The sequence below is a fragment of the Ochotona princeps genome, chromosome 19 (genome assembly GCF_030435755.1).
Source record: "Ochotona princeps isolate mOchPri1 chromosome 19, mOchPri1.hap1, whole genome shotgun sequence".
In the NCBI taxonomy this organism is placed as follows: domain Eukaryota; kingdom Metazoa; phylum Chordata; class Mammalia; order Lagomorpha; family Ochotonidae; genus Ochotona; species Ochotona princeps.
The window spans coordinates 48856479-48872224 of NC_080850.1; the positions used below are offsets into that span (position 1 = coordinate 48856479).

General features: G+C 54.3%; 1 protein-coding gene across 1 annotated transcript in view; it reads left to right on the forward strand.

Annotated features, from left to right (window-relative positions):
- Positions 1-2872: 2872 nt before the first annotated feature.
- The window catches only part of MCC (MCC regulator of WNT signaling pathway), a 207440-nt gene continuing 194566 nt past the window's right edge, over positions 2873-15746 (forward strand). The window contains exon 1 of the mRNA XM_058677491.1: positions 2873-3116. Within this exon, the coding sequence (XP_058533474.1) occupies positions 3060-3116 (57 nt within the window). The 5' untranslated portion in view covers positions 2873-3059. The remainder of the gene's footprint in view (positions 3117-15746) is intronic.

Genomic DNA, 15746 nt, shown 5'->3' on the forward strand with positions numbered 1-15746 from the left:
CCACACTGCTGGCACCCCTGGTCTTGATAAGACCCCCTGTTCTGCCTCTGCTTACACCTCTGCTGCGGGAGCCTGACCTGGCCCACACCGTGGGGTCCTGCCGGGCTGTCAGAGCACGGGCTGGGCATGTCCTCTGCAGGTCAGGTGGGCGGCAGGCTGCACAGGGCATGCGAGGCTGGCTGTCCTGCAGCTCCATTCTGTTCTGACCCCATCTATGTGGACACAGTGCAGGGCACAGGGCTGAGGCGCCCAGCCCTGCCCCCGGTTGATGCCAAACAGGGTGTTCACCTGTTATACAGCCCCTTCCTCTGGTCCCATGTACTCACTGCAGTGGCTCACAGGAGCCAGGGATGCACATTGACCGGCTGGTTGTAAAGGGTCTAGGGAGAACAGTGAAAGGTTGGGTGCTGGCTTGGAGCTGGCACGCCCTCCCCAGACTCCGTGTTCGGATCCTTCATGCATTCAGCTCTAAAAGCCCATCTTTTTGGTGTTCTGTGGTGGCTTCATTCCAAAGTTCCTACTGAGGAAATCCTTGGCTGTTGGCGATCAGCTCAGTCTTCAGCCCCTGCCTGTCTCCGTGGTTGTGGCTGAGCTCAGGGAGGATCTGAAAGTCCCAACCCTCTAAAGCTCCTCGGAGCATTCTAGGGGAGCCCCCCAACACCCCATCTGAGGTCTCCCTGCCTGCCCCAGATCTTGGAGGACTCCACTGGCTTAGGAGCGGTATGCCTGGGAACAACTGCAGGAGTCTACATACATGTCACCAAGGCCACATGGCCCTGTCTCCTGTTCCCCACCACCATGTCTGCAGACAGAACAGTACTGGGCCCTGCCCCAGGTCCTCCTCCCTGCCTGTGGCCTTCCGCCTTCTGTCCCTGCTGCACACTGCAGGGGAGTCACGCACGCCCCAGGGGCGCTCTCATCTGACTTCAAACTGCCCCGTCCCCCATCCCTTCTGCGGCAGCGTCTCTTAGACACCCAGATGTGGCTTCTCCGGCTACACACCCTCATTAAGGCACAGTCCTCTCTGGCAGCCCCACCTGCTTTCCCGGTCTGTTGTTCCGGCTCACCTTCTGCTGCCGAGCTGTATGTCAAGCGGGGACGATGTCCAACTCCTTGTTCCTGGAGAGAACTCTGGCACCAACACCTCACGCAGGGATGCCTCTGCATTCGCCTAGATTCCCATGTGCGTGACAAACCCACAGGTCCATCTACAAACTCGGAGTCCTGTGGTTTCTCAGAACCCTTCTGCGGCAGGCTGGAGCGCTCGGGAAGCCCTTCCTCCATGATCCGGCTTCCTTCAAGCACTTGGTCCAGCTCATTCTCCATCCGGGCTCTCTGTCGTCCTGGAAAGCCTGCGAGGCCTCAGGCTGAGCCCCTTCCCACCCCTGCGGTGGAGATCACCGGGTGGGCTACTCCTCAGATCCTGTCAGAGTCCTCCCCCTGCCCAGCTGAACTGCTGCACGGCTCGTGTATGTCCAGGATGTTTCGAATCTAAAACCGCCTTCTCTGTGCGTGTCTGAGGCCTTGACACCATAAGGGCCGGGCTGGTGCTTGAGCTTTTACATCTCCGCAGGCTGAGGATCCCAAATGCCGAATCCCCAGAATTCTCTGACTTCTGGAACTTTCCGAGCACCACAGAACCCACCCTCTGAGCTTTTGGATACTCCACCTGTATCCTCAGGATACTCCACCTGTACCTACAGCTGTTCCAGCTGTCCCAGCTTCCAGCACCCCAGGCAGTTCTCACAGGAGGGCGGACAGGAAGTTAGTATGGCTTCTGCAGCCCCGCAGCCCCTGGGGCCTCCACCAGCATGTGTGAACTCAAGAAGCTGGGGAGGACAGACGCAAACCTGGAGCTTCTCAAGGAGCAAGCTAAACATCCGATTAAAAAAAAAAAGATTCTGGAAGTTGTTACTACAACGGCTTCAGGAACTGCCGCGTTTTGTTCCTATTGTGTAGCTGGAGGAGGGCTCCGAAGGAGGCTGCACGCCCCCGGGCGAGGCCTCTGCGCCTCAGCCGGACCTGAGCTCCACCGCGGCCCGCCGGGCCCCGCGTCCTCGGCCGGGGGCTGCGGGGTGGGCACGGGAGACCGCCGCGTGCCGCATCGCGTCCCGCACCGGGAGAGGGAGCGTGCGGGCGCGGCTGAGCGGGCGGGGCAGCGAGCTCCTCGGGGAGAGCGGCCGCCGGGCGTGCTTGAGGAGACCCCGCGCCGCCGCTCAGCGGCGCCGTCAGGGGAGCTTCAAATTTCTTTTTTTTCCTTCTTGATTGCTCAGAGACTCTTCTGTTGCTTCCCAGCCCCCAGGACTCGGGTCCCGCAATTCTGGTCGCAGCCACCTGGACCCAGGCCCGCGACCCCCGCCCCGCGGGCTCCCAGCCACGCCCCTCGCCCACGTGTCCTTCTCGCAGGCGCCGCCCCCTGGCAGGCTCCGCCCTGTCTGCGCCGGACTCGGGGCCTGCTCCGCCCCACCCGCTCCTCGCGGACCCCGCCAGGCCCCTCCCCTCGATGGCCACGCCCTCTGTCTCCACGCCCCGCCCGTCGCCGGCTCCACCCTCTGCCTCCACGCCACGACCCCTCGCCGGTCTCGCACGCCTCTCCCGCCGCGCCACGCCCTTCGCCGGCCGAGCCCTCGACTCCAGGCTCCGCCCCTCACCGACTCCACCCTCCGCCCCCACGCCACGCCCCTCTCCGGGCCCGCCCCGCCTGCAGGCCCCGCCCCTCGCCGGCCACGCCCCCGCCGGGACAGCTGCGTTCGGGCGCCCTCAACTCCCGAGCATTCCGAGGGAAACTTGGCGAGGAGCGCGGCTTGGCCGGGCGCCCTCCGGCGTTGTGCTGCCGGCGCCGACGGGGCCGGGGGTGCCTGCGGTCCGGCATGGGGAGCGGCGCGGCTCGGTAGGCGCGGGGCGGCGCCGAGCGTGGTCTTCATCCGGATCCCCGCGCCTCGGACCCCGCGGCGGCCGCCCCGCCGGAGCGCGCGTCCCCCTCGGGCTGCGCCGCGGTCCGGGCGGAAATGGCCGTGTAGCCTCCCGAGCGGCGGCGCGCGGACCCCCGAGGCGCAGGCATGAATTCCGGAGTTGCCGTCAAGTGCGGGAGCGACGCCGCGGCCGAGCTGAGTGAGGTGGGCTCCGCCGGGGGCGGGCGGGCCGAGGCGGGCTCTCGGGGGGCTCTGGCTGGAACGGGTTCGCGCCTCCTCGGGGAGGCCTCGGTCGCGTCCAGGGAGCGCGCGGAGCCGGGCGGCCGCCGGAGGCGTGGTGGCCGTCGGCCTCCCCGGTGGGCAGAGGGAGAGGGCCGGGGCAGGCACCCGGGGCGACCCGGGGCAGGCGCGCAGGGGCGACCCGGGGTCGGGGGTGAGTCCGGGTTGGCCCTCCCTCCGGAGGGTGCCCGCTGGGTGTTGGCCCTGCTCCGGGTAGGAACGGGTGTGAGGTGCTGGCCCCAGCTGGTAGCGCACCTGTGTTTCGCCGGGGAGGTGCTGCCGGCAAGAACTTAAACCTCAGTGAGTGAAGAAGGTGTGAGGAGTTAAATTAGAATTGTATGGTCTTCGTCTTCAGTCTGCAGGCTCCATCCTTAAGGCTGCTTGAGGGGAAGCTTGAGGGGAAGCTTCCGGACCGACCTCTGCTAGGAAGTTTAGCCCATTAAGTCAATTGGAACCTCCTGCAGTCTCCCTTGTCCTGCCCTAACCACCGCTGACAGCCTGCTGTGCTGTCTGTCTCGCCTTCTGGTGCACTAACCCCAAATTCTCCCTCAGTTGCTGTGTCTTTAATACTGGCCTCCCGGGAGATGGAGTGGTGCTAGCCTGCAAGGTTCGTTGTTTTTACTTTTCGTGTGTGTTTCAAATCCGGAGACGTGTGAAGAGAACTTCAGGCAAGAGGATGTGTTTGGTTCATTTCGTCCTGGGCTAGAGCTTTGCAGGGCAATGTTGCAATCTTCCTTTGATGGTTAACTGGCCTCCTCACCTGGAAGCCGAGCTAGTAAAAACCTCCGGGGGCCCGTTTAGTGCCTTATCTCTTACCCGGGAGCCTCAAAGCTGCCCGGAGGTCAGGAGGGGGTCACGTGCAGCCTTGTTCTCAGGCTTCACTCCTTATCAGTGCCGCCTGGTGAGCTGGCCCATTCTGCAGGTCCTCAGGTTCTCATTGTGGCCAGCAAGCTTGGGCAGCAGCTGAGCCTGCGCCTAGAAGGCCTGAGGATGCTTGAGTTAAGCCAGGAGGGATTGGGGTGTGGAGGTTGCATCATTAGGACATCCGGTGCCCGGTGTTGGGCATGCAGTGTTCCAAGGGTGAGAACTTTAAGGTGGAAAGCCAGAAGACGTATGACTGGGTCCTTTTGTGTCTGTTCTGAGCCGTCGCCAGTTACGACCAGATGAGTTGGTTGCAAGGGTGAAATTACCTCTCTGAACACTCAGACATGTCTGTATTGATCCATGACTGCAAATAAACTGACAGAAATGCAGAGGGAACTTTGAGAAGCGTGATTTGGATGATTTGCTTCCCATTACAAAGACTTGAAAATATCTTTTAATGTAAGGTTAAGGAAGTGCCGTGGGGCATCTGACACGTTGTTGGGTTTCTCTTTTCTGCATGAGGTGAGAGTTCGAATCCAGGAGGAGACCTACAAGGAGAGCCGGAAGCAGGATTTCTGGGCAAGGATGGTGGTACATACTCTGACATCAGCTGGCAGCCTCTGGGGAGAGGGGGAGCTGCTGTGGAGTCATCCTTGTTATGGGGTGGGGAGTGGTGCCTTGGTTGAATACAGGAAGTGGAGTTTGGGAATCTCAGGTGTGTGAGGGTGTGTACACATGGGGCTGCCTCATGTGGTCATCTCTAGGCAGGTGTCTTGGTGTGTGTGCCGTGGGGGGTGAGCCTCAGGTGCCCGATGAGGACACTGTGCTGAGCTTGCACATCCAGCCAGTGCACCAAAGGGCGTGGGGTTTGCAGAATAGTTGTGCACAGAGGCTGCTGGCCGACTTGAGCTGCGGCTCTTCCGTGCTGCCTCCCTGCCTACTTCAGAAGGAGCTCACCATCAGCCACATTAAAGGTCCTTAGGGGTGGGCACTTGGCCCAGTGGTCAGGACACCCGTGTGCCACGTTGCCAAGGCAGTGGTGATGATTTAAATAGTTGGGCTTGTGTTCGCCCATGGAAGCCTGGGGTTCCGGCTCCCAGCTTCGGCCCAGGCAAAGGCCACTGCAGGCATTACCAGCCCTCCAGAGAAGCAGCTGCTTGGCTTGGCTGTGTCCACATCCCCACCGGGAAGCTGAATGGTCACACTTCTGAGAGCTTGGGTTTGTCTGGGAAAGGCTCTGGTGGTGTCCTCACTGTTTGAAGTCAGCTGTTATCTTTTTGTCTTAGTAAAGTGTATGGGCCATTGTTATGTCCTTGCTTCATCGTCACAGTGAGCGTTCTTGTTAACTGTTAGTCTGAGGAAGATGTCTTAAGGTCCAGCAGTTATCTGGGTAAAGCCTGAAGCAACCTTGTCTTGCAGACGGCTGCCCTTTATAGAGAAAGAGAAAAACCTCTTGAAAGTCTGTCCTTTCCTGGAAACCACTGACATCTTTGGAAATGAAAACAAAGCAGCTCCTCTTTGTCAGTCAAATCATTGGTCTGAAGCAATCAACGTAAGATCCTTGCCTTTTAAACATCTAAATAGTGAACAGGAAAAAAAAAAAGGTCTTCATCACTGATTACTCTGGGAATTACGTTTTTCTTACTCTCTCCCACCCTGTTTTTAAAGCCTTCCTTGTCCAACCGCTGCCCTCCTGCACTGGGCCATCAGAGGCCATCTCCATGCTCTTGCCGTTTCATTGTTGGGTCATTCCTGGTAGCTTTTCACTGTCACTCTAAGAAAGAATTTGACAGAAACAAATTGTCCTTTATTTTGTCTTGTATGACCGTAAGTGGATTGGACGCCTCGCAGACACATGTGTCCTCTGTCATCCGCTTAGGGACAAAATGCCATCGTTGGAAAGGGGTCACTTCTGGGAGCCTGTCTGGTCTAACTCCTCAGTTCCGGGGTGCTCCCTTGGCTGCTTGGTCTTACAGGGGTGCACTTCGCTGGGATGAGTTCTTTCGTGGCCGTGTCAGGCACAGATCATACGCATTTAGGACCTGGCGCAGAATCTGGCACAGTTTCAGTGTTCTGTATATGAGCAATTAAATTACAAGAGCTATTTACTGCTTCTCTCCTGTCCTTTTTAATAAATACAACATTTTCAAATTTATTATTTCACAGGCAGAAAAGGAGTTCCTCTCGGGGGGGGGGGGGATTCCTTCCAGGTACCTGCAGGGGTCGGTGGAAGCCAGCAGCTAACAACTTGGTCCTCGCTCCTGTGTGGGTGGCAGGAACCACTGTAGCAGCCACCTCACTGCCTCCAAGGGTCTGTGTTAGCATAAGCTGGGGTCGGATGCAGAGCCTGGACGCTGGGATGTGGGACTCGGGTGTCTGTTAGCATGCCCGGTCCTCTCACAGGGGGAGGAGAGGTCCTGGGTAACCAACAAGTTGGAATGAAACAGCCATTTCTGAACCACTGCAGGATTTACAGAATGACATCAGTTAATTTTCAACTCATTGCAGTAGTTTTTGCTGTTTTGTTTTGTATTTTAGCTGTTCGCTTGTAGTTTGTGGGTAGCTAGCATTTTCTAAGCACCTTCCAGATACTGCCATGCTGACTTACCAAAGCTGTACGAGGCACATTCCGGTGGGTTCATGTTGTAGATGCAGAACATGAGGCAGGGAGAGGTGAAAGATCTAGCGAGGCCACAAGGTCCGAGCAAGGTGGGATCAGCTGATTCCTAGGTGGCTCTTCCCTGGAGCTGCATCATTTTAGGCCTTTTCAGTTCGCGTGTGACTTCTCTGAGCTTTCGATCACATATTCCTAGGAGAGAGCATTCTATTTAGTCAGCTGGCTGCTTGTTGAACTTGATTTGTGTTGTAATCATGCATAGGCATGACCCAGATAAGTATACTTGATAAGGAAAGGAGTGTTACTAGAGCACAGGGATTTCGTTCCTGCCTGTGCCTGCACGTGGGTGCGGTATTCAGAGCACTGCCTTTGTCAAAGCCCTGCGAGCAGACGGTCCGTTCAGGGGTAGCAGGACCCTCATCCAGGGGAGGACCCTCTGTTCTGCAGCTGCTGCCTGCAGCCTGTACCCCCGGGGGCATGGGGGGTGCTTAGGTGTCAGGTCGAGGTGGAGGCCTACCTCAGCATTAGGAATGATTTGTAAAGCTCTTTATGCTCCCCTTTCAAGGCAGTCCTCAAAGTCAGTAAAGGTGTTAACTTTGAGAAAATTCTTCAGGTGGAAAAATGCAGTTGGCAACTATTTGTACCTACCATACAAAAGGCAATAGGTTGGATTTATCAATTTTGTAACCAATAAGCAATGAAAGATTCTCGGGCTAGGATGTTTGTGTGGTAGAAGCTCCTCTTTGGTTGGGATGTGTTTAGATTCCTGATTGTTAAGATTTGATCAGCACCTGGAGCTACATACAACATGTGGGGCCAGATACTGTAGTGTTCCATTACTTGAGAACAGAAAGTTTCATGAAACATTAGTGTGTGCATGCTGGTTAGCTCCAGCTGGACCTGTGAGAAATACTGTAGCTGTCTAGGGAAGAATGCCAACTCACAGGAGACTGCCTTGCGATTAGAAGGGTGATGAGGGTCTCTGGCTGGTTGCATAGTAAGAGTGGGAGGAGCTGCCAGTAGCTGCTTTCCTATGGGTTATGTGAACTTGTAGAACGCAGGGCATACTGGAGTGACTGCTTGCCCCCGGCCCTGTCCCTTCCCAGCCTCTCCCGTGAGCTGCTTCCCCTCATCTGTGGTTAGAGCACTCACTGTGATTACCCACTATACAGCTGACCTCTTAGGAGGCTGGGTGAAATTGATCAGTGAGGCTACAGGGGCTTCAAAGTTGCTTTTTTGTATCAAATCTCAGTTGCTGTTTTAGAGTGATAGATAAGAATGGCTACTTTTTTGGATATAGTACACATTTGATGAAAATCAGTTTGCTCAGTATGATTAAATTTACTGTCTCTTTACCATTCATGCTTTCCTACATGTTGGATGGTACACACAGGCAGGGAAGACCTGGCCGTGGGAGTGGGAACTGCGAGCTGTGAGGGAGAGGGGTGAGTTCAGAGGCAGGAGTGAGCCCAGGGTGTGGAGGATGCTCTGAGCTCCGTGCCTTGGTGCTGTAGTGAGTAGGGATGCGGCTGAGTGCAGTGAGCAGGAGCGAGTGGACGAAGAGGAGTTCTGATACTCAGTGCTTGCCAGAGCCCCTAGGTCGTCCCAAGCCCTGGAGAGTAGATTTCTCTGGAGGGTTTCAAACTTCAGATTTATTTGTTTTTTCTTTAAAAAAGAAATTTATTTTATTTATTTAAAAAGCTGAGTTACAGATAGGTAGAAACAGGGAGAGACCATCCATTCTCTGGTTCACTCTCCAAGTGGTTCCTAAAAATAAAATCTGCCATTGTACGCCATTGAAGGGAGTTGAGTGCAGAGCTGCTTCGCTAATATAGAACCTACCGTACCTGACCCTGTCAGCATCCATCCATCAGGGAGGGCAGGCGCCAGGAACTCTGACCTGGTCTTCTGTGTGGGTGGCAGGGGTTCAAGTGCTTGGGCCATCCTGAGCTGCTTTTCCAGCCACATTTGCAGGGAGATGGATTGGAAATGGAGCATCAAGGATGGGAGCTGGCACCATGTTAGATGCCAGTGTACAGGTGGCAACCTAACCTGTGTAATAAAGCTGACCCTTCTGTATTTTTTTATTAGTTTTAAATTTTGAGTCAAGATGTGGGAGATGTGTGGAAGAGAAACAGTTCACCAAGAAGATGCCAGGAGTATCAAGGAAGGTGTTTTTGAGATCAGTGGAGTTATCTGTTATCACATGTCTCCCTGTGTAGATTGCTTCTAAACTCTTAAGTTATCTTTTTTTGTTGTTGTTGGAACCAGAAATGCTCCTTTTATTAGTGAAAAATAAATTGCAGTTTTTAAGGAAGGACTGTGTTTATCTGAAAGGCAGAGTTACACAGAGAGCGTGTGTGTATCAGTGTGAGACCAAGAGAGTTCTGTCTGTAGCTTCCTGCCCCAGATGGCCACAGTGGCTGGAGGTGGGCCAGGTTCACTCCAGGACCCCCTGGCTTCGTGAGGGTCTCCCCCATAGGGGCCAAGGTCCAGGTCACCTGCTTCCCCAGGTGCATTAGTAGGGAGCTGAATCTGGAATACAAGCAGGTACTTGCTGTGGATGCCAGCAGCATGGCAGGTGGCGGCTCACCCAGATGCTCCACAGTTACAATTGAATTCATCATCTCCTTAGAAGGAATGGTTTGAAGAACTGAATGTGTGGATGCTGGCCAACAGTGATCTGAACATGGCCATGGACTGATGGGTGCTGGCACTGTCAGTACAGGTAGGCTCTGCACTGATGGGTGCTGGCACTGGCAGTACAGGTAGGCTCTGCACTGATGGGGTGCTGGTACTGGCAGTACAGGTAGGCTCTGCACTGATGGGGTGCTGGTACTGGCAGTACAGGTAGGCTCTGCACTGATGGGTGCTGGCACTGGCAGTACAGGTAGGCTCTGCACTGATGGGTGCTGGCACTGTCAGTACAGGTAGGCTCTGCACTGATGGGGTGCTGGTACTGGCAGTACAGGTAGGCTCTGCACTGATGGGGTGCTGGTACTGGCAGTACAGGTAGGCTCTGTACTGATGGGTGCTGGCACCCGACAGTACAGGTAGGCTCTGCACTGATGGGTGCTGGCACTGTCAGTACAGGTAGGCTCTGCACTGATGGGCGCTGGCACTGTCAGTACAGGTAGGCTCTGCACTGATGGGCGCTGGCACCCGACAGTACAGGTAGGCTCTGCACTGATGGGCGCTGGCACTGACAGTACAGGTAGGCTCTGCACTGATGGGCGCTGGCACTGTCAGTACAGGTAGGCTCTGCACTGATGGGCGCTGGCACTGTCAGTACAAGTAGGCTCTGCACTGATGGGTGCTGGCACTGTCAGTACAGGTAGGCTCTGCACTGATGGGTGCTGGCACCCGACAGTACAGGTAGGCTCTGCACTGATGGGTGCTGGCACTGGCAGTACAGGTAGGCTCTGCACTGATGGGTGCTGGTACTGGCAGTACAGGTAGGCTCTGCACTGATGGGTGCTGGCACTGTCAGTACAGGTAGGCTCTGCACTGATGGGCGCTGGCACTGTCAGTACAAGTAGGCTCTGCACTGATGGGTGCTGGCACTGTCAGTACAGGTAGGCTCTGCACTGATGGGTGCTGGCACCCGACAGTACAGGTAGGCTCTGCACTGATGGGTGCTGGCACTGGCAGTACAGGTAGGCTCTGCACTGATGGGTGCTGGTACTGGCAGTACAGGTAGGCTCTGCACTGATGGGTGCTGGCACTGGCAGTACAGGTAGGCTCTGCACTGATGGGTGCTGGCACCCGACAGTACAGGTAGGCTCTGCACTGATGGGTGCTGGTACTGGCAGTACAGGTAGGCTCTGCACTGATGGGTGCTGGCACTGACAGTACAGGTAGGCTCTGCACTGATGGGTGCTGGCACTGACAGTACAGGTAGGCTCTGCACTGATGGGTGCTGGCACTGTCAGTACAGGTAGGCTCTGCACTGATGGGTGCTGGTACTGTCAGTACAGGTAGGCTCTGCACTGGTGGGTGCTGGCACCCGACAGTACAGGTAGGCTCTGCACTGATGGGTGCTGGCACCCGACAGTACAGGTAGGTTCTGCACTGGTGGGTGCTGGCACTGTCAGTACAGGTAGGCTCTGCACTGATGGGTGCTGGCACCCGTCAGTACAGGTAGGCTCTGCACTGATGGGTGCTGGCACCCGACAGTACAGGTAGGCTCTGCACTGATGGGTGCTGGCACCCGACAGTACAGGTAGGCTCTGCACTGATGGGTGCTGGCACTGTCAGTACAGGTAGGCTCTGCACTGATGGGTGCTGGCACCCGACAGTACAGGTAGGCTCTGCACTGATGGGTGCTGGCACCCGACAGTACAGGTAGGCTCTGCACCCGACAGTACAGGTAGGCTCTGCACTGATGGGTGCTGGCACTGTCAGTACAGGTAGGCTCTGCACTGATGGGTGCTGGCACTGTCAGTACAGGTAGGCTCTGCACTGATGGGTGCTGGCACCCGACAGTACAGGTAGGCTCTGCACTGATGGGTGCTGGCACTGTCAGTACAGGTAGGCTCTGCACTGATGGGTGCTGGCACTGTCAGTACAGGTAGGCTCTGCACTGATGGGTGCTGGCACTGTCAGTACAGGTAGGTTCTGCACTGGTGGGTGCTGGCACCCTACAGTACAGGTAGGCTCTGCATTCTGCTGCTGCTTGCACCCATTTGCTTCAGTGCTGTAGAATGACAGATTTCATTTTTATGAACCTTAATACCAGTTTATTGACTTATAACCGATATAGCTCCAAGGAGACTGCTGACACTTTTTTTCCTGTTTTAGGCTGTTGCTGTCAGGTCGGGATGAGCCTGCTAACTGACTCAGGTGGAGGGTGGTGCTGGAAGCTGTCTTCCACCTAAACTCTGTCCTGTGCTACCTGATGCCTGAGGAGATGCCCGAGGCTGAAGGAGGTGGCCAAGGAGGGGACTCACTGCCTCCTTCCCTGGCCGCACTTTCCTGTTAATATTTACCTTAAAGTATGTGGTTTGTAATATTCTGTAATTATTTTAAGAGGGGGAAGCCTGATTTTTTTTTCTAAACTGTCAGTTTGACACAACTGTAGATCACGGGGTTCATGAACACACATTTGCCTCTGCTTTGGGGGGTGTTGTCCTGTCCGCCTTCACTGGCTTCTTACTGGCAGTGAGTATTGGGACCTCACGGCTGTAGGAATCCAGACGAGCAGTTTATTTGGGGGACAAAGTGGGCTCACTGACTAGTTTGCCAGTTGCTACTTCTTGATGCTACAGGACTTGGTCAGCCCCCTTGCCCTTTTTAGCTGTTGCAAAATGCACAATTTTAGCTATTTTTAAGTGTACCTTTGTGTGTGTGTGTGTGTGGCATTGAACCTGCTCACGCTGAGGTGTGAACCATCAACTTTTTCTCCTCCTGAACTTCATCTTGTGCCTCTCAAACTGTATTCATTGCTGTCTCCCACTGAGGGACCTGTGGACCAGTGTCACTGTCTGATTTCCCAGGTTCTGGGTTCCCCAGAGCAGTAGAGCCATGCAGCGTGTGCCCCTTTTTTGAGTAGCATGTCTGTGTTGCAGTGTGAGGGCTCCCCCTGTTAAGGTGGAGTAATATCTTACAGGTACCTGCATCATGTTTTCTTTGTCCTTGCTTGCTGAGTGCTTGGGTTGTTTCTGTCTTTGAGCTATTGTGAGTAATTCTATGAATATGAAGAAAATGTTCAAGACCGTCTTTACTTTTTTTTTTAAAGATTTATTTATTTATTGGAAAGGTAGATTTATAGAGAGAAGAGAGAAAGATTTTCCATGTGCTAGTTCACTCCATGAATGGCTGCAGTGGTCAGTGCTGAGCCAATCTGAAGCCTGGAGCTTCTTCCTGGTCTTGTATATGGGTGCAGGGTCCCATGGACTTGAAGCAGCCAGGGCACGAACTGGCACCCATGTGGGATTCTGGCATGTGCAAGGCAAGGATTTAGCTACTAGGTTACCACGCTGGGCCCCCTTCTTCTGAATATGTAATCAGAAGTGGAGTTGCTGGGTCTTTTGGTTGTATCAGGTAAAGTTTTCGAGGAATTGCCAGACTGTTTTCCATAGCAGCTACATTATTTTACATTTCCACAAAAAAATGTAGGTTCTCCTTTCCCATGAGGGGGATTAGGGTTAGAGGTAGCTGTCCTAAGAGGTGTGAGCTGTTCGTAGTGTAGTAGCTGTCCTAAGAGGTGTGAGGTATTGTCTCATGATTTAGATTGCGTTTACCTAATCTTTAGGGATTCTAAGACATCTCGTGTGTGTGTGTGGTCCATTTGTGTGTCTTCTTTGGAGAAATATCTCAAGTCCTCCTGATGGGGGAAACAGTATACTGATTTTTAATCCAGGCTTGATATACCAAGCAGAGACTGGTACCATGTGCACACTGAGGAGATAAATTGACACGTATGAGCTTGGGCTGCTCCACACTGAGAAACCCCCAGCGTGATCTAGTAAATGAATTGCAAACAGACTCAGCTGCCTGAAGCCCCCGCCGGGAAGGTCGTCGGAGCTGAGGGGCAGCGCAGGTGCCAGAGTGCTGCCCTCCTCCCTGGTTGGGCAGAGGCTGGATGCAGCCGATACTCTCAGAAACAGAGAGCGCCAGGAGGGGGCTGCAGGTTCTTCCTGCGGAGGTGGGCATACCAAATCAACAGTTGAACAAGACAACACCGTGTTCTAGGGTTACAGTAGTTCTTGCTTGCCTGGATGAATTTCTTCCTACTTACCCCTCGTTCCATCCAATTTTAGATTTGGGTTGTTTGATTTTTCTATTGTTGTTGAGTGATGAGAACTCCTTGTGTTAATCCCCTCACCTCCGTCTTCTCAGTGTCCTCATTATTTGAGTTTTGCATAGTACTTGCCTTTGACATTTTCGGATGGGGTGAGGTGAATATAAAGTTAGATTCAGGAATGAATTGCTTCCCATGAAAAACAGGCTGTGTCAGCACAAGCGACAGCTCCCTGGCGCCCAGGGACAAGGAGTTTTTTTTCTTTTTTAAAAATTTACTTACTTGGGGCCTGGTACCATGGCTTAGTTGGCTAATTTTCCCACTGCAGGCCTTGGGTGCTAGTTGGTGTCTTGGCTGCTCCACTTCCCATCCAGCTCCCTGCTGGTGGCCTGGGAAAGCAGTCGAGGACGACCCAAAGCCTTGGGACCCTGCACCCAAATGGGAGATCCGGAAGAGGCTTTTGACTCCTGGCTTCCTGTTGGCTCATCTCTGGCTGTTGAAGCCACTTGGGGAGTGAACCAGCAGATGGAACATCTGTCTCTCCTTCTCTCTGTAAATCTGCTTTTCCAATAAAAATAAATAAACCTTTGAAAGTCAAAGTTACAGAAACAGAAATTCAGAGAAAAAGAGTTCTCTCATCTGCTGGTGATCTCCAAATAGGGACAGGCACAAGCCGAGAATCTGGATTCCATCTGGCTCTCTCACTTGGATGCAGGGCCCAGGCACTTGGGCCATCCTCCAGTGCTTTCCCAGGTGCATTAGCAGGCAGCTGGATGGGAAGCAGGCGTCCTCCAGTGCTTTCCCAGGTGCATTAGCAGGCAGCTGGATGGGAAGCAGGCGTCCTCCAGTGCTTTCCCAGGTGCGTGAGCAGGCAGCTGGGTGGGAAGCAGCGGTGGGACTCTGACCATGCTCTGAGTGGGAACGCACACGTCACACATTCACAGGTGGCATCTTAGGCACCTGCACCCACCACAGCCCTGCTAAGGATCCTCGTGTGGCAGGAGAGGGCCAGAGTGCTTCTGCGGGCTGGCATCTCACTGCTCCCGTCTGCTGGCAGTGGGGGACAGGCTGGAGTGACCTGTGAAGCTTGCACCTTGCTCCTTGTGGTGCACCTTCTGTATGCCAGTGGTGAGTGTCTGCAGAAGTGTTCAGGGATGCTTGTGCCAGAGGGGCCTGGAAGGGAGTTTGGGAGTCAGGCTGGCCTGCCAGCCTGTTACTGTATTCTTCCTGTTGTAAATCTAATCCCGGATAAATCAAAATCTAATTTCTCCTCACGGCTGATTGGGAGCGTTTCTGATGATGGCTGTAGTCTGTAGGCGCCGTTGCCTGGGTTGAGTGAGGCCAGGGGGATTAGGTGAAATGGCCTGGTCCCAGGACAGCAGTTGTTGCTTTCAGTTAGAATAGTAGCTTTAAACGCAGATTTAGAAACCTCCTTTTCCTGGTTTATTTTTGGCTAGTGGAGGTAGAAATGGATGGGCAACAGTCGGCTTTCTAATGTATTGATTGACTTCCAAGACTGTCTCTCATGTTGGAGCTTTGAGAGCTACCTAAGAAGTGCTGGCTGGGCCCACTTGCAATTATTGCCAGTGAAAGTGATGCTGATTAGGCTGGCTCTGCACCCTTTAAGTCCCGGAGTCAGAGGTGACACGTCTTAACATTGGACTGTCCTCAAGTAGCCATGATGACATGCTGGAGTTAGGACAGTGCATTGAATGACTAGGAAGAACTATGAGTTTTTGGCTGTCTTTACCTCTTCAGGTTAAGTGACCTTGATTTCGTTGTAGAACTGTGTGTGTGTTACATTCTAATGCTGAGAAGCTGAGAGAAGGAATACTACTTGCTTTTATCTCCTTACTAAGTTGGTTTGAACTTAGTTTCGACTGTGGGGGTTCCTTTCTTTTTTGTTTTTAAGATGTATTTGCAGTCTGCTGTCACCCCAGATCTGGTTGGTGCCAAGTGTCTCCTGGGGTCTGAAAGTTTCCCGTTCTGTAAACTTCTCATCCAGGCTCTGTGTCTGACTCGCTTGTGGCTGCCAAGATACGGCGTAATCAAGAGTGATGGGAAGAGTAGACAGAAAGAGTAGGAGGTGCAAAAGACAGACGCTTTTACACCAGCCAATGTAGTGAGCTCCACCCCATGCCCTCACGGCCCCTTTCCCCGGGGTGTCCTCCTGCACCCCACGCCCTCATGGCCCCTCTCCCCGGGGTGTCCTGCACCCCATGCCCTCATGGCCCCTCTCCCCGTGGTGTCCTGCACCCCACGCCCTCATGGCCCCTCTCCCTGGGGTGTCCACCCCACGCCCTGACGGCCCCTTTCCCCGGGGTGTCCTCCT